The 18,171-nt window shown below is 40.8% G+C and overlaps 1 protein-coding gene across 2 annotated transcripts in view; it reads left to right on the top strand.

Annotated features, from left to right (window-relative positions):
* Positions 1–3,325: 3,325 nt before the first annotated feature.
* dlec1 (DLEC1 cilia and flagella associated protein) overlaps positions 3,326–18,171 on the top strand; it is a 30,366-nt gene continuing 15,520 nt past the window's right edge. For both annotated transcript variants that reach the window (XM_076290593.1, XM_076290594.1), the window contains exons 1-11: positions 3,326–3,641; positions 6,343–6,486; positions 6,610–6,766; positions 7,002–7,112; positions 7,347–7,540; positions 7,932–8,155; positions 10,251–10,332; positions 10,609–10,696; positions 12,178–12,351; positions 12,579–12,715; positions 12,919–13,011. In XM_076290593.1, coding sequence (XP_076146708.1) covers positions 3,558–3,641; positions 6,343–6,486; positions 6,610–6,766; positions 7,002–7,112; positions 7,347–7,540; positions 7,932–8,155; positions 10,251–10,332; positions 10,609–10,696; positions 12,178–12,351; positions 12,579–12,715; positions 12,919–13,011 — 1,488 coding nt within the window. In that variant the 5' untranslated portion in view covers positions 3,326–3,557. The remainder of the gene's footprint in view (positions 3,642–6,342; positions 6,487–6,609; positions 6,767–7,001; positions 7,113–7,346; positions 7,541–7,931; positions 8,156–10,250; positions 10,333–10,608; positions 10,697–12,177; positions 12,352–12,578; positions 12,716–12,918; positions 13,012–18,171) is intronic.

Genomic DNA, 18,171 nt, shown 5'->3' with positions numbered 1-18,171 from the left:
GCACTTTGAGAACCTATGCTATAAGGGGACGATAGGCTATATCAATAGACCTCTCCAGAATAAGTCCCGCCTCCGTAACTTCCGTATCCATCCAACTTCTGGGCGTCGATTGTCTATGGGAAATAATATGGCGTTTCGAAATATCATACCGGTAAAACATCTGTAGGTAGCGAAGTAGAAAAAACTGGTGGGCAGATTGGCCTACACTTCTGCCATCTAGTTTCCACTGGATTTTTTGATTGTCGGTGCCATTTAAGTAGTATACTATAGACTATACTACTTAAACGGCACCGAAAATAAAAAAATCCAGTGGAATCTAGATGGCAGAAGTGTGTAGGCCAATCTGCCCAGCAGCTTTTTCTACTTTGTCATCTACAGAGTTTGACAGGTACGATCTTTCAAAACGCCATGTTATTTCCCATAGACATTTGACGACCGAAGGTTGGATGGATACGGAAGTTAGGAGGCGGGACTTATTCGCTAAGTCCCACCCTCCTTAGTTACTGTTGCTATGTCTGACAAGCTTTAGCACCCTGCACGTCTATAACATAGGGGGAGAACCGGGACTTTTCAATGAAATGTAATTTACAAAGACATCGTACCACACTGAAAGCTAATATTTTGTCACTAGCAACCTACATCTGTCCTCTGTCAAATACAGTTGGAATTTCATCTCTGAACAAAACCGTTCATGAGTTATTTAAGCAAAAGTCGAATGTGCGTTTTGTTTCATTCGACTCTTCTGGCCAGAATGAATGGAACAGGCATGGGGGACGAAAGAAACATAGGCCTACCATATTCAAAGCTATGTACTTCCCACAAGGCCGTAGTCATGATGTCAACATTGGGGGGGACCAAATCTGTGGTGGGGTCTGAGGGACCCCCAAACAGAATTTCAATAAATTTCCTACTATGCAAAAATATTATTAAAAATCACAAACAAGTCGTTAGTTAGGTCAGTCAATTAGGGTATTCCAAACTTTTGACGGACATAGGCATGGCATGGATGGATGGATTATGAACCCCTGGGCACAGATGCCCCCCCCCCCCCCCCCCCTTCAGATAGAGGGGTCCTGAGGCATTCTCCCACAGAAGATTTTTTTATTTTTAAACAAATGACCCACCAGATGCTTGGGTTTCAGGGCCCCCTGAGCTCTTGGGCCCAGTAAGCCCATTCAGTAATCCATCCCTGGACCCGTGACTCCATTTGTGTTCAAAATTTATACTTTAAAAGAAATTACAAACTAGAGTATCTCATGATAACCTCTATATTACACAGAATGTGGTTCTTTGACTTATTACTTACACCTGAAGATTACTAATACTATTAACTAAGTCTTAGACTCATAGGTTTGGCCTAATAAGATTTTGTCTTTTAATTTAGATTTTATTATGCTGGCGGCTAATCACACAATTTTAACAGTTTGAAAGGGACAGGATTCAGGAATAGGCTACTAAGACAGGCCCCTCTTCTGTCTGACTCACTTCATGTTACCCCTGTATGCATTATAGACTGGCTTCTGACAGAAATGACGTTTTGTGCCAACATGTAGAAACACTAGGCCTACTACAGCCTTTAATTGGAGAATGGAGGTGCAAATTCCTTTCTTTGGTTATTGTCCGCGATTCACATTAACTGTAGGCTATCATCACATTGTAAACGTTTTTTCCAACTGCTGTCGCCACATTTGATCACGTTTTGCCTGCATGGATGCGCGATTGAGTGCGCATCTAAATAATATGCAAGATGCAACAATCATTTCTAAGAGGCCTATAAACGGTAATTTCTGGCATTACTATTAGCATATGAATGCATTATTTATGTTGAAAGACGTGAAAGAAATGACACAGGCTTGCACAAATTCATCATTTAAATAAAACGTTTCACTTTCGCTATCATTACGAGAATAGGCTACAATATGGAAAATGTTCCCTTTCAGTCTGATCGGCTCCAAAAATGTATGGGATAAACTTAGCCTGTGCTACACCTTTCCAATAAGTTTTGTGAAAATTGTACCGGTAGCTTTTGCGATATTGTTGACAGCCCTACCTCACCGCAGTAGGGTGCAGTAAATGGAAGCTTTTGATAGCGCACGCCACTAACGAAAAACGGAAAATCACCAGGACAAACCACTCAGGGGTGTAGGCTACTCTGGAACCATAGGTCACTAATTTGTGCGTTAGTTACGTTTGATTACATTTCTGATGCGTGTTGGTTTCCTGTAGGCCTAGTATAGCGCTTTATTCTTTCTTTCTTTTTCTATGTCCGTATATTGGGGGGGACATTTTGGTCATATTTGAATATTGGGGGGGACACGTCCCCCTCAATGTCTATGGTGACTACGGCCCTGACTTCCCACAACTTCAATATTTGACAACATATCATGAATGGTACTTCAAATAGGTGTTATTTTAAATAGATTGCTGATGGGCTATACATCTTGGTGAACGTCTATTAACAACTTCTTGCCGTTATCGTGAAACGTGTATCTCGCGGTTATGGAAATATCATGCAATATGCCATTTTTTACAGTTAGAACGATATGTGTTCCCAATTATATCATGTTTCTATAGTGTAACATGTTATTTCACTGTGTCTTTACGTGGGTTAGGGCACCACACATCCAAAGAAGTGCCCTTCATGACCCACAGGCTTTCAGTCTCCACAGGTTATATGGCAAAACTCGAAAAGCTTGTCAGACCTCCCGTGCCTATTGACGGATTGCTAAGCCACGATTGGCCTGTGGCGGTTTTCGGGTGTGGCTTAGCGAAGGGTGAATTCCACACATCTCAGTCTGACTTAAATAACTTTTTCTCTTAACTTTATTCATTGTTTGCCAGGATTCAACATTTAGCCTGGTTTACTAGGTGTGTATAACAGAGGTGAGGAAAGGATATGGCTGTCCTGTTCAAAATTCTTTTGACACTTGACACACCTCTGCTCACACCCTTTTCTGCAAACCAGACATTCATTTTGTGCAGCTATCATGCTCAGGAATGGCAACAATTAGAGAGGGGAGAATTGTTCTCTCAGGTCAGTCTGTAGCCTACACAAGCACAAGCACAATCCAGCTGCAAAGGCGTGTTGTGTCATGAGTAGAGCTGCAGGATGGCAAGACCGGATTCCTTTGCCTGCCAGTGGGTTGGCTTCCAAGAATCATACTCATCAACAAACCACTGTTGAAATATTTTTGTCCTCATTTTTTTTGATTACACAATGGTGACTGAATAGTTGTGGTAGGTAGTGTGGGAGAGAAGGGACAAACAGCTCTTCACTCAAAAAAGCCTAAGCGGCCCCTTTAAGGGATAGAGCTTGTTTCCATGGTTACGGTGTGTACACAAAGATGGTTGAGCTAAGCTTAGGCAAGTGTAGGCAGATAGTTCCAAGTTGGATACTTTGCTGTTGAGAACTTTTTATTTACATGAACCTCATACGGTACTCAATTTATGTAATGTAAGGTACGGAGGGACTTGAATAGGAAGCTAGGTCGCTAGCTTACCTCCCTGGCTGCACTGCCAGAAATCAACGGTAACTGAGTTAACAACACAAATAGCTTATGATGGCCGAAGGCTCTGAAAACAGCAAAAATAAGTCTGAACTTCACATGAATCGACACAGGCCCGCCTCCGAGAAAAGCCAGGTAGGGGGAACAATAGATGCCAAGCGCTAACATACACGTTCATGTGACTACAATATCATGCTGATGGATTTGGATTGATGGTTTTTAAGTTATAAAAGAAAATCAGTTAATGATGCACTTTAGAGGCGTACAAGGAGAAAATCGATGTTGCCTACAAAACCATGTTGCCTACTTATCCCAGATTTAGGATATCAAAAGTCATCACTACAATGAATCTGGGATATCATGTGACAAGTGCTTGCGTCTTGTCTTCTAGTTATCCCTTGAGTGAGGTGACAGTTTAAATTTGCTTAGAGGTATTGCAAAAATAAAATTAAATAAAGTAAAATTTCAGGTGTGGTTGAAGGGTGCCATCAATGCATGTATTGAAATAACAGAAAAACGTTTGCTTAAATTTAGAGGACATCCATTTTTCAAAATTACAATCTTGGAACATCTAAGTGAATAGTTTAGTGTTTATGGAACATAAAATGATCTTGCAGTATATTACCACCTTAGAATCTTAAAGGAACCGTATGTAAGAAATGTATTTCAATTAATCATAAAATGGCCCTGATATGTCACTAGACATTAAGAAATCATGTTAATTTCAAATACTTATATCACTGACAACAGTAGTCCGGCCAGGATATTGTCATTTAAAAAGTAAAGTTGCAGCCCTCAACTGATGTTGATGTTGTGTTTTGTCATGTCATGTTGTGTTTTGGCCTGATGCGCCACCCTCTACCTATCTACTAATCACAAAGTCAGTAGTGTTTCGGCATCCGGGTTGGCAACCTTGAGTCAGGGGGGAGGGGGAAGGGATACACCACTCTACAGTAATTTCAAAGTGATTGCAGTACCAGTTTTGGCCACAATCTTACATATGGTTCCTTTAAGTAAAGCCAAAAACTATGTTTTCTTTCAAAGACTTTGAGATATTGAATTCATGCCTTTATTTCATCCCGCCTGGACTACTAACAGTGTTGGGGAGTAACAGAATACATGTACCGGCGTTACGTATTCAGAATACAAATTATGAGTAGCCTAACTGTATTCCGATACAGTTACAAGTTAAATAGTTGGTATTTAGAATACAGTTACATTGTTGGATTACATTACGATACTTCTCTGTTTCATAAGTTTATTCACTCTCTAAATAAATTAAGGCAACTCCATTTCCCAGAAGCTCCTGAAAGCAATCTATTATGAAATTGTTTCCATGTTTAAATCCAAGCCCCGCCGTCTTGCACTAGCCTCAAAACCCCAGCGCGCATTATGGACACGTCATGGGAGACCCTGAAATGACTGTTTGCACAGCAAATTAGGAGTAAAGTAAGTGGAGGTAGTGGAAGTCCTGTTCCTCACTGATTGTGGTTCCTGATGTCTGTTCAAAGGATATTTTCCCAAGTAGGCCTATAGCTCAGGCTACTTCAGCCAATCGGTTAAACAGTTTGCTAATTAATAAACAAAGCCTTTTTTTTCTAATTAGATCTACATTTGGTTTTTGATTGTCATTAGGCTACGCGATCACGTCCATTTTGAAAGCCCTGATAGCCTAGCGTATTTACATTTACAGGTCATTTGCGTTCCACCTGTAATAATATGAGCCCCTCACTTGTACTGGGTTGATGCCGCCGAAAAATCTCACAGGCACACCTTAATTATAATTCCTGGCTACGCCCTTAAAGTAGCCTATTTATTTTGTTTGTTTTAATTAGCCTAGTCGCCTGCTGTAGTTTAAGTGGTCACCTTGCTATTTTAAAGTTGTATCAGGTAGCTTAGTTGACTTTACATTCTCCTATGCGGGCCTAACACTTCAGCTAACAGAACACACCAGAATAGGCCTGTTTAGTAAGTAGGATTTGATGGCTGCATTCCTAAACTTATAAAATACAATTCAATGTAGAAGTAATCTAAGTATTCAGAATACGTTACTCAGATTGAGTAACGTAACGGAATACGTTACAAATTACATTTTTGGGCATGTATTCTGTATTCTGTAACGGAATACGTTTTGAAAGTAACCCTCCCAACACTGACTACTAACTCCCTTTATTTTGGTGTCACTCAGTCCACTCTATCCCGACTTAAGATGGTGCAAAATGCAGCTGCAAGGCTGCTCACCAAGTCTAAAAAGACACAACATATTTCTCCAGTTTTGAAATCTCTGCAATGGTTACCAGTGAAATTTAGAGTAGATTACAAAATTCTTCTTTTTGCCTTTAAAGCTTTAAATGGACAAGCTCCCCAATACCTAAGTGAGCTTGTACACTTTCACTGCCCTCCCAGAACTCTGTCCTCAGATAAATTACTGCTCTCAGTACCTCAGAGTCGTCTAAAAAATATGGTGACCGTGCTTTTTCAGTAGCTGGGCCCAAGTTGTGGAACAACCTGCCTTTTCACATTAGATCTACACCAACTATTGGTGCTTTTAAAGTTAAAAGAACATATGCTATTAATGGCTTTTAAATGAATTGTGGAATGTAATTATATAGACTATACAGTATATATGTACATATTATTTTAGTTTTATTTTCCTGTTGTGCTGTTTTAGTTATTTTAGTTTTATTTTCCTGTTGTCCTGTTTTTGAGCACTTTGGTCAACCACAAGTTGTTTTAAATTGTGCTATATAAATAAACTTGACTATGTCTATATTACAAACATTAACAGGTCCTTTTTCATCATTTTTGACGATTTTCTGTTTGTGTTCTATTACAGGACATTTCATACTTACTCACAAGTATTTTCAAAGATCTTTACACCAAGGAGGTTATCGGAAAAGATACCATTGACAATCTTTCCCAATCTCGACGGGGAGATCAAAACAGCTACCATGACAAATATGTGGAGGAACTCCAGAAGGCAAGACTCCAACCATGACCGCATATACCACTGGAACACTTCCTCAATAACAATCACATGTTGTGTCCAACTGATCTGAAATGATTGAAATTGTGATCGTTAATGTCTCTCACACACAAACAGGTTCATGCTGAATATACAAAGCGCATGAAGGATGTGAATATGCTGGAGAGCCACATCATCCAGGCACGCATTCAGGCCACAGCCATAGAGGAACGAACTCGTGGTCAGATAGTAGAGGAGGTTGGAGAGGCCTACAATCAGTTGGGTCTACCTCCCGGTATGCTGTATCTCCGCTATATTAAGAGGAGTGTACTTAATAGGAGGCAATTCAGAAAATAATGAAAATGAAATTATATGAAAAATAATGATATGAAAATAACCCTCCTCAAAATAGTTAAAATTAGCTTGGTGTTTTCAAATGTGTGTTTTTTTTTTAACAATAACCTCCAAATAATTTTAGAAAGAGAAAGAAGAAATTTTGATCTGTTTGCTTGTTTGTTTCCTGTGTCCAGTCAAATCAGCTTTCATGCGGTGTGTGGACAATAGACTTCTCAAGAGCCATAATTTGCTATGTCCAGAAGATTACATAATCGAGCAGCCAGCCCTAGTGAAAGCTCCACAAGGTACATTCAGAACTTATCCTGAAAATGGTTCAGAAAGTACTCTAAATCAAACCAAGCTCTAGTCTGTATGCTTGGCTGTGTTTGTTACAGCATTTACATTTACTTGTCAAACATTATCAGTGCAGAGAGAATTCAGAGTTTAACTGCAAAATAACAATGATCATAATGGGGGGGCGACACACTATTTGGATCATTCAGAGTGAATGTGGTCTTTACCATGTTGTTGTGATAAAGGGAAAGCTACGGCAGGCTTTGCTCACCCCACACTCTCCTACAACAAGCACGTCTGCACGCAGCCACAGGACGATGGCTACACGCTTATCCCTCCTCCGCAGAAGACAGAGCAGGACATGCTTGAGGCCTCAGAGGGGACACTCACACAAGCGTCCAGCAGAGAACTCATCACTGATGGAGGCACTCCCTCTCAGGTGTGTTTTAAGTTGAAGGCTGTTGGTGTCTTACCATTGACATTCCTTATAAAGGATTTATTTTTTCAGTACTTATTTAGCCTACATGAAAGCAACTCTGTCTCTTCCTGTAATTACTGGAGATTGTAATCTTACATTTTCCAAGACAATTTAGCTAATTCCAGTGAGCATCTAAGCCTCCAGTTCCCATTATATTTGTTTCTGTCATAATCTGGTTAAAACAAATGGGATCATGCTTCTTGAATCTTTAGACTAACATACAGTATCATACAGGGTATCTACCATAACATGTGTATGACATGGTTATATGAGCCTTAGAATTTTCAAGTCCAAGGGCTCAGGTAAAGAGCCACCAAGATTAGAATGACCTGTGCTGTGTCACTGTGTCCAGAAGCACCTCAGAGCCCGCATGAATCCCCCGTGGTTGAAGGAGCCGAGTGCCCAGAGCCGTGCGGAGGAGCGGGCCGTGCGGCAGAAGCTCAAGGAGCGTCAGAACTTCCTGCGAAACCCCCGCTTCCTGCCCCCCCTTGCCCAGCGGGGTGGCAAGTCCCTCATCCTGAGCGGGAGGAAGTCGGAGAGAGTGGTGGATGGGAAGAGAGTAACCATTGAGGAAAGGTACTTCCCGCTTGGGCACTTACTGTTAGATCAAGGTCTCTTGTATCTCAAATCGTGGACAGGGCTATTAACATCAAAGCTGTGGGCTCAGCATCAAGGGAGTTCATACTAATCAGTGTATACTGTACTGTTCTACTATACTTTGTAATTTTGGATGAAAGTATTGGCTAATGCGTATCAAGCCATTAAAATGACATGATTATTACTTCACTGTAGACAATAGTAAACTGCTACTCATTCTTTTGATACACCAGAATGCACAGTGCAGTTTGAATCTGTCTGGAAGTGAGCAGACAGTTGTGTGTGGTTAACTATAGGGTGCAGTAACACTGTGTAGGTGAGGTGTAAGCTTACACCTGGCCTTAAAAACTCAACTTCACACCCAGCGATGTCATAAACTATCATTATGCAAGAGGGCGAAATGTCTTTGGGCTGTCTGCAAGCAAGCGCTCTTCATCTAGCAGGGTGTAGTATGTTTGCTACTGCACATTTACAAATCAGCCTGAATGTTTCACCCATTCATCTGAAAATAGCGACACCGCCCAGGAAACTGTATCCGTAAGATGTGGTGGCTTCTCACTTCACACTTCTCTTTCTAGAAGTTCAAGACAAGTACATTGTTATTTTTACACAATATGTCCAAATTGTAGGCCCATTTGACTTTGTCATATCAAACTGATGCAACCATCTGGGACCTTTTTATTATATAGTGTTAAATAAATGATTTTTGATGTGTACAGGTAATACTCAAGCTGATGTTCAGATCACAGCAACAGTGGCCTGTGTGGAATACATGCTATATCGGGCTATCTGCCTATATCCATTGTTTTCCGTCTTATTGTCCTGGGATGCCATTTGTTTTCTTTATTGAAGAGCATTCACTGTCTTTCAGTTGTGTTTGAGCCTGTGTGTGCTTAATTTGTACCTTCATAATATGAAATATGATCATACAGTCATTCTCTCCACACCCTGCATTATGTCATCTGTCGCACCACTGTTATTATATGTGCTTTTATTGTATCCAGAGGGTTTGTACTAAACAAACACAGCAGCCACATATGTTCTCTATGGTGTAACCAAAATAAAGTGAAAGTTTAATTTAGCATCATTGTGTAGGCAACTCAGGACGATTTTCTTAAGAGAAAGAATTGAGGCTTTCCCACTGATGCAAAGCACAACTTTAAGCTTGCAGCAAATAATGATGATACCAATAATTGATTGATGGTATCAATAATGATTTACATTTATTCTATTCATTTAGCAGACACGTTTATTATGTAATGATTATTATAATGACGGAAACTAGATCGGGCTATCAAATGATTCAAGCCACCCTCTCCCTACCCTGTGTCTGACCGCGAACGTCTGACCCCATGCAGAAGGCAGACGTCCTTGTGGGGATTTCCATTTCATTAGAGCCGAGGGAATCATAAGACCATAAAAACCCATCATCTGACTCCAGACTTGCCAGCACATACAAACTCAACATACAATGTGTTGTTTAAATGGGCTTGTGTATTTGGGAGAAAGCATGTAGGACTGATGTGCATATTTCATTTTCTCCTGTAACAAAAGTACTAAGCCACAAAGAGTTCAGTTGTTGCTCACGAAAGTGAACTTTTGATTGATCTCATTCAACTTCAGTTTTTGATCATGTGTGTATGAATGATTATCACTCAATGACTCTTGTTACCCCAACTCAATAACATTACAAAGCGAGAATAAGGACATTTGCACAGTTTAATCTATTTAATTTGCCGTACTGATTCAATTTGACTCTGCATTCCAGCGCAGACTCACTGCAATCATCTGTCTTTTCAAAAACGCCACACAGCCATTCCCTTTGGCCTATTTGTCTGCATGCCGCAATTACCCAAATAGGGTTGTTTTCAGCTCAATATGCTTTTTGATTTGTCCGGCGGACCCTGCGGTCAAACGCTTCAGACCATGCGCTTGCCTTGGACATTCCATGGATGGTTCCATGTGCTGTTGCCGTGCTACATGTCTGTGTTGCTGAGCAGGAGACATGGTGATGGTGAGACCCAGAATGCTGAATGCCAGTGGCTGATTTTCCCATAATGCTTTGTTGCTGCAGCCCAGAGGTCCCTGTGCCTGTGTTCCTGGCCAGTCCACCTGTTGTCCTCTTCACCAACTACAAAGTGGGACAAGTGTATGAGGTACACTTGTGTGTGTGTCTGTGTGTGTGTGTGTGTGTGTCACATAGCCATTTTGTATTATTTGACATCAATTTATTGATACTAATATAAACAGTCAGGCATTCATATATATCACTTGGGCTGAACTAAGACAAACCATTTTATTAACTTTTCAAATTATTCATCCCTAGTCATTGGAATCTGGGGTCACATGCATTTGTTCTTGGTTCTTGAACTCTGCCCCCTGTTGTTCATGTGTGATACTGCACCATGTCCTCTCCCTCCCCCCCTTGTCAGACGACTGTGGAGCTGAGGAACCTCACTGCCACCTGCCGTCACGTGCGAGTCATCCCCCCCACCACACCCTTCTTCTCCATTGGCCTGGGTGAGCTGAGACCTCCTCCCGTTAATCCTATTTGGGAAGAAAGGGTAGAATGAAAGAAAAAAAACTGGGATTCAAGGAGTATTTAAACATCAAAAGGTTTTCTCACTAAATTCTCCACATGCAGAATGCTCGTCATACAAATGAGTCAGAAACAGTTTGACCAGTCCCTCGAGGGTCATAGTGTTAAAGGACTGCTCTCTGGGTGGGGCTGCAGATTGTGTCCTCTTGTCCTCTTTAGAAGACCATTTTAAACAGCGTTTCTCATGCTCTAGTTCCCATGGGTCCACACAAAATTGCCTGATTGAAGCACTCCTCCTGTCTTGCTTTGTGAACATCTTTGTGAACACCTCATATCCTTTAGAATCCCAGTTTTTGCACTCATGGGGAACAGAGAGAAAGAGAGAAACTGGAAATGCATGCTGCTCCTAGAGGCACACGCAGTGGGATTTCGACAGGGAAGTGTTGCTCATGTGTACTTCACAAGACTTTGAAAAAAGAAAAGATATCCGCACACTGTCTTGTATGCTCCCAGTTTAATGGTAGGCTACAACTTTTCGACCACTCAGGTCTTCATCTTCAGCACCTGTCAAATTTGTATAGATGTGCGTACATTCCTACACTACGGTTCTATACTTTACAAGACTTTCACAGAGAATTACCAAGGTTTAAGTGCGTCTTTGACAAAAACCAAAACAAAAACACGATTGAAGTCATTCTTAACTATTTTATCTTCTAGTATATTTATTTAATATTGCTATTTGCACCACATATAGAACATTGTTTTATATTACTGGTGCAAAACATCTCACTTGTCAGATAGAGTGTGTTCAGTCTCAGTGTGCCACCTCAGCCTCTGCAATGACTTGACCTGACGCTGAAGATAATTGAGCAGCGTTCTCACAGATGCCTGTGGCCAGACTAAAGATGATCACAAGACTGCAGGGAACTTCCATCTTTTTTTTTTCACATCACAATTTGAGTGTGTGTGTGTGTGTGTGTGTTTCAGTTCTGCAGATGAGGCTTGGAATTATGACAAGACATTTCTGAGGTTTTGAATGTTGATTTCAAGAACTATGATTAGGAGATGCAGGCAATATAAATAAGATTAGGATACATGACATAACAATTTTTTATGTTTTAGTATGTGTGTATGTTTTCCATGTGTGTACATGTGTGTACATGTGTGTGTGTGTGTGTGTGTGTGTGTGTGTGTTTCAGTGTGCTAATGACCCCTAATGGGCCCTTATTGAAATGTGGGGCAAAATGCAAGTACCAAGATTGATGGTGCATGGACTGTAGCAATCGTATGGCATGTGGAAGCATTGAGCTGACTCATCCATGCTTGTAGTTACTAGTTAAGGTCAATGTTTGTGTTTAAATTAACAAATAGATTTTAGAAATTATTCAATTAGCGTTAGTTAACACTTAAAGACTTTGCACTTTGGCCATCATTCAAATTAGGGTCCTGTATGTCCACGCAGGGAAGTTCCCAGGGAAGGGGGGCATGGTGGCGCCTGGCATGAGCTGTCAGTACACCGTGCGCTTTGCTCCCGACTCGTTGGCGGACTACCAGGACTTCCTGGTGGTGGAGACCCAGTCGCCACACTCTCTCATCGTGCCATTAGAGAGCCGGAGACCCCCACCAGTACTTACGGGTGAGTAGACGCAGACTCTACCCATTACACTGTGATGAGGCGGGTCAGGAGCTTAGTGATTAACAGTGAGCTATATGCAGTACTACCATGTATGATGCATGCAAGGAAGAACAAATGTATGATCTGGTAATTGGAGAAAAGTATTTCTTTTATATTTCGCTTTATATTTAATGATAAGTGTCATATTTGGATGACCCAGTGTTTCTCTGTACCTCTCTGTCTCCCAGTGCCGGCTGTGCTGGACTGTGGCTATTGCCTGGTGGGGGCAGTGAAGTTCCTAGAACTCCTGTGTCAGAACGAGGGCTTTAGTTCTGGAACCTTTTGCATCATGTCCAAGAAACAGTGGCCTGCGCCAAGTCTGAGGGTGAGTAGAAAGCCCTTTGACTCATTCAGCAACTCCTGGACCAGGCCCCTGCATCTGTAAACCTTGGTATCAATCCCACATCTCCCATCATACAGCACTATACTAAAAAGATGCATTTGGCAGCTGTGCACACAAATACAGGTACACTATATTACACCTTTATTGATGTTGATTCATAAGCTTTTTAATTGTCATTTTACCAGGCTGTAGTGAAGGCCAGCTTTGCTGAGGAGCCTCCCTTTGCTGTGTGTCCTTCTGTGTTTGAGCTGATGCCGGGACAAGCCACCGTGTTGGAGGTCAGTAAAGGTTAATTAGTAAAGGTGCATTAAGTGCGCATGATGCTAGCCTATGGCAGCAAAAAAACGGGGACATTGAGATGAACAGACATATGAAGCAGGCTTGCCATGGCAGAAATAATGATAGTCATCCTCTTTTGTCACTTCTCCAAGCATACCCCTGAGAGCGAGGCAAGCCCTTACAGAGAAATGCATTGAGTTTTGCTGCAGGGGCATAATGTTACATTGGAAGTGGCTTACGTTTCTTCATTCAGATTCATTTGCAATCCATTCCATTCTGAATAAACAAACAACATAGTTTACATGCTTCATCCTCCTTTGCATTATTCCTTAATAATAATAATTCCATTATTCGTATCATTTGACATCGCAGCGAACGTTCTACTGACGTGCAAAGAGCCAGAGACACCGTTCCAACTTTAAAACGTCCGGTCAGTACCGGTGTAAGTTGTTTGCGAAGATGACGTCAGGTGGGCGTGTCGTTCGTCCACCATATTGGATTGAACAGAAAGCAAAACTAAATTTTCACGTCACAAATTTGGTCTGAACGCCACGAAACTTGACGTACATTATCCTTGGACCAAGCCTCACAAAAGTTACCAGAAGGATTTTTGATTTTCGAAAGCGTTTGCCCGTCACAGCCAAATGAAATCGGTGGCAAAGCTCCGAAACAGGAAGTCGTCCATATCTCAGGAACACTGTGACATATCGATACCAAATTTTGTATTTGAACTCGGGACTCCAATGTGAGGGTGCATAAGCTAAAAAAAAAGAGAAAACATTCCAAAAGCTTCCAGCATTTGGCAAACCACCCACTGGTATTTGGTAGCTCTCACCATTCACCTTTGCAGATGTACTTCTATCACAATGCCTTCCAAGTATGCACAATGTCTATGGGCAGCCTTGCCCAATCATGAAATCCTTGCTCAGCCATGGGATAGTATGGACTTAGGAACTGAAATGATAAGGAGAACATTAGCTATTTATTGCTGACGTAGTACAGTTATTTTCACATTGACGGTATTCAAATTAAATTTGTCATTATTGTTTAATATCATGATGGGAGAGTATTATTAAAAATTTTACAAGTATGCAAATTCATATGTTTATGGGCATTTAGGTTTTACTGTGTTGTTTTGTTGTAAAGACATGCAAGGCATTCTGGGCCATGTAATAGACAAACAGTGGTCGGCAGCGTTAACTTGATTTCCATACGTATTAATATGAATAGGTGTTTCTGTAAACCTAGGGACAATAAACAGCCATTTCTGTTACAAAAACGACCTGGTAATCGCTCACTGAAGAGGAAACTATGATAAAAAGATTGTTTTTCTCAAAGCATGGAGTTGACGACACAAGCAGGAAATGTCACGTTAATGTTAAATACATCTGAACGCTAGGTGGCAACGTTGTATTACATTTCACATACATACGGTGACATCATTAGAATTATGTGAGCTTCACAAGTAAGGAAGGTGCAAATATTAATATAATATTATGGGAAATTATTGGAAATTTTATTTCTTGTTTATTCTAATTGCAAACCACACACATCCATTTGGAATCACACGTACACATTTAATACTGAAAGACTCTCATTTCGTTTATTTGATGTTGCCCCTAGCAACCCTGGGTGCAGCCAGAGAATCTAATTGACCTCTCCAGAATAAGTCCCGCCTCCGTAACTTCCGTATCCATCCAACTTCCGGGCGTGAATTGTCTATGAGAAATAACATGGCGTTTCGAAATATCATACCGGTAAAACATCTGTAGGTAGCGAAGTTGAAAAAGCTGGTGGGCAGATTGGCCTACACACTTCTGCCATATAGTTTCCACTGGATTTTTTGATTGTCGGTTCCGTTTAAGTAGTATACTATAGACTATACTACTTAAACGGCACCGGAAATCAAAAAATCCAGTGGAAACTAGATGGCAGAAGTGTGTAGGCCAATCTGCCCAGCAGCTTTTTCTACTTTGTCACCTACAGAGTGTGACAGGTACGATCTTTCAAAACGCCATGTTATTTCCCATAGACAATCCACGCCCGGAAGTTGGATGGATACGGAAGTTAGGAGGCGGGATATATTCTGGAGAGGTCTATAAGGGGAGAACCGCCACTCTTGGGAAACTTCCGGTTTCTGAACTGGTCCTTTATTAGACATTCTCTGATTGGTTGCAGTTCCTGTCGCGAGGGAACAATTTTGCATTGTAGGCATAACTAAGGGATGCAATAACACCACCAACAACCAAAACTAGCCTACTCATTGTCAACATGTACATTAAATGTAACGTTATTGTGAATCAAATTAAAAGGTTTTCTTTGCAAACGTAGGCATAGGCATATGGTGACAGATTCATTTAATAATGTTGCTGTGTGAATCACGGTAAGCGCAAATGAAGTGGCCACTTCTTAATGGGACCCACTGTATGGAAGTGGGCTAAGTAAAATAGATGTGTTTCAAATAAGATAAGGTTAATCGGAATTCTACGATATGCCCGCTTGACAACGGCAGAGATAGAACTGGCCTTTGGCCATAGCAACCATCCATTTAGAACGACTGGCCTTCATAGCAACCAAAGATATGAGCTGTGTTGCATACATGCATTGTGAGGCAAAGTATAGAAAGCTGATGAAATATACAGAAACAGGTCAAGAAATATAGTGCAATGTAGACAGTAGTATACAGTTGATTTACAGACGGTGGTTTAGAGTAATATGAAGTATTCCTTTATTCTGAGATACATCTGAGATAGGCTACATCAATAGGCTCTCATAACAACCCCAGGCTCACAAAACAATCCAAAACAGACATAAGGTCTTTATAGAGCAAATCCATATAGATTATTTGTCAAATAAACCAGTAAAACATTCATTCATTCAACCTTTATTTCATGCTCGGAAATACAGTTGAGGGCAGTCCTCTTTTCCAATGTAGCCGAGATACATAGTAATCAAAATATAAGGCCAGTGTAGGCCACTAACAAATCATTGTAGGTGAATTCATAAAATATCAATAAAACACACAATAAAAGAATTAGTAAATAGATAATTAAAATACAATTCATATTATCACAATTTGTCCAATAAATGGCAATGAGGTAAAAGCGTAGTTAAGAGGTCAAGTAAAACAATTACAGACTGGGCTGGGGAGATTTGAAATTAAAGCTTTAAACTGGCCATAAGAGATGAGTGAGCTCAGACCAAGGGACTGTTGGACTGTTCTAGGTTCTAGGGGCATCAAAGCTAAAGGCTGTCTTACCAAGTTCAGAGTGAACATTGGGAACTCTGAGCTGGAGATGGTTAGAAGAGCGGGTATGGTGGACATGTGACTGCCAGAGTAGTAGTGAAGAGATGTAGGGTGGGAGTTTACTCATGATGGCTTTGTATATGTACAGTATCCAGTGTCTGGAACGTCTTTCTGATAAAGAAGGCCAACCAATTGTATTATACAGGGTACAGTGATGAGTGTTATAGATAGAGCCAGTTACAAATCTGATAGCCGAATGATAGACAGTATCAAGTTGCTTGTAGAGAAGTAAGGGTAGCATTCTTATAAATAACATCTCCATAATCAAGCAATGGCAAAAAGACAGCTTCAACAATCCTTTTCCTGCATGGCATGGGGAGACTTGTTTTGTGTCTGTAAAGGAGACCAATCTTTTGCCTTAGCTGTTTCGCTAGGTAATCCGTATGAAATGAGTAGTTCAGTTTGTCGTCAAGCCAGATGCCCAGGTACTTGTATACAGAAACTTGCTCAATTTTGTTGTCGTTTAGGGTGGTGAGATGCAGTTTACTAAAATCAATGTCCCTTGCCCTTGTAAACTGCATATATTTATTTTTATTTCCAACATAATTTGTGGGATGGAATATATAACATTCACACTCATAGCTCATATTTTTTTTTAAATAAATCAGTGAAAAAGTATCCTGACAAACAAGCAGCTTTTTAATGCCTTGGCCATATTTCATAATTTCAATTCCTCTGTAGGTTACCTGATGGCCCAGTTTGAGAGGCGCAAGACGCGCAAGAAGCCAATCACTGCTGTCATTTTATTTTATTGATTTGATCTCAGTCATAGAAGCTAAATTCGAAGGCAGGCCACAGGTAAAATCCAACGAACCGCATTCAACCCGCAAGCTAATAGTTGAATAGCCCTCTCCTAGAGCTTTTGAGATATTGCCACTGCTCCAACACTGAAAGGCACTGTTACAATGCCTGGATCAGGTTCAGCATGGTTCAGCATAGCGTATGCCACTGTCTGCTCACGTTGGTGACCGGACCAGGGCAAGCACACTTTCACAGTTCCAGTCTAGTTATCATTGTATAACCATTTGTGTAAGCAGAAATATTGTTGTGCTGAGTTCTAAGAACAGAGAGTTCAAGTTAAATGTTGTTGTGCTGAGTTCTAAGAAGTGTGCACCCAGACAGACAGGAACTGCACCCTTTCTGTGTGTGTGTGGGTGAGATAAGAGTATGTCACAATTAAGTCGCTATGTCTTGCTTCCTAATTTCTGTGTGCATCTGTACAATAAAAGACACATCTTTTGGGCTGCAGAGTCAGAGACTGATGGTGTGAGGAATTCTTCCTTACATTAGCAGGCTCTCCTCTTGGTACCAGAGTTTGTGGGCAAAGCCATACTACGTGTTGTGGTTCTTGTATCTATATGTTGGGGTTAAATTCCCTGACAGTTACCAGCAATGTTAACAACAAACTCAGCTTCACTGCTGCAAACAAAGTTGGCTATATGCTTCGCCATATAACGAACCAGCTAGCCTTGTGATAACAAAATCTTTACCTTTTGTTTAGTCCACTGAAAGTTATCCACATATCAAACGATTACACAGTAAATACACAGTTATGGAGGAATTGTTTTGGGGAAGCAGTTGCACTATATCCCACTTTTGCTGCCTTTAAGCCACTTAAATCCATAGCCTAGATGAGCATTGCACATATGTTACAACTTGACGTGATGGTGAAGCTAAATGCCCAAGAAACGTCACGTCATAAAAGTTGTAGGCCTACTAAATGCAAAAACTTAATGACAGCTTGTTCGTGGTGGTGTAGTGCTGCCTAATTGAAATGGGATAGGCAAGGGTTATCTTATATTCGGCTATTAGTGTGGCACATTTATTGGGCTTTTAGCCTCTTTTAATTTAT

This window comes from Alosa pseudoharengus, unplaced genomic scaffold (genome assembly GCF_046254945.1).
Source record: "Alosa pseudoharengus isolate Yale_2024_CS ecotype anadromous, Long Island Sound unplaced genomic scaffold, YU_APseudo_1.1 YU_APseudo_1.1_scf_18, whole genome shotgun sequence".
NCBI classification, from domain to species: domain Eukaryota; kingdom Metazoa; phylum Chordata; class Actinopteri; order Clupeiformes; family Clupeidae; genus Alosa; species Alosa pseudoharengus.
The sequence above is the reverse complement of the archived record's forward strand: the minus strand, read 5'-3'. Positions and strand labels throughout refer to the sequence as shown.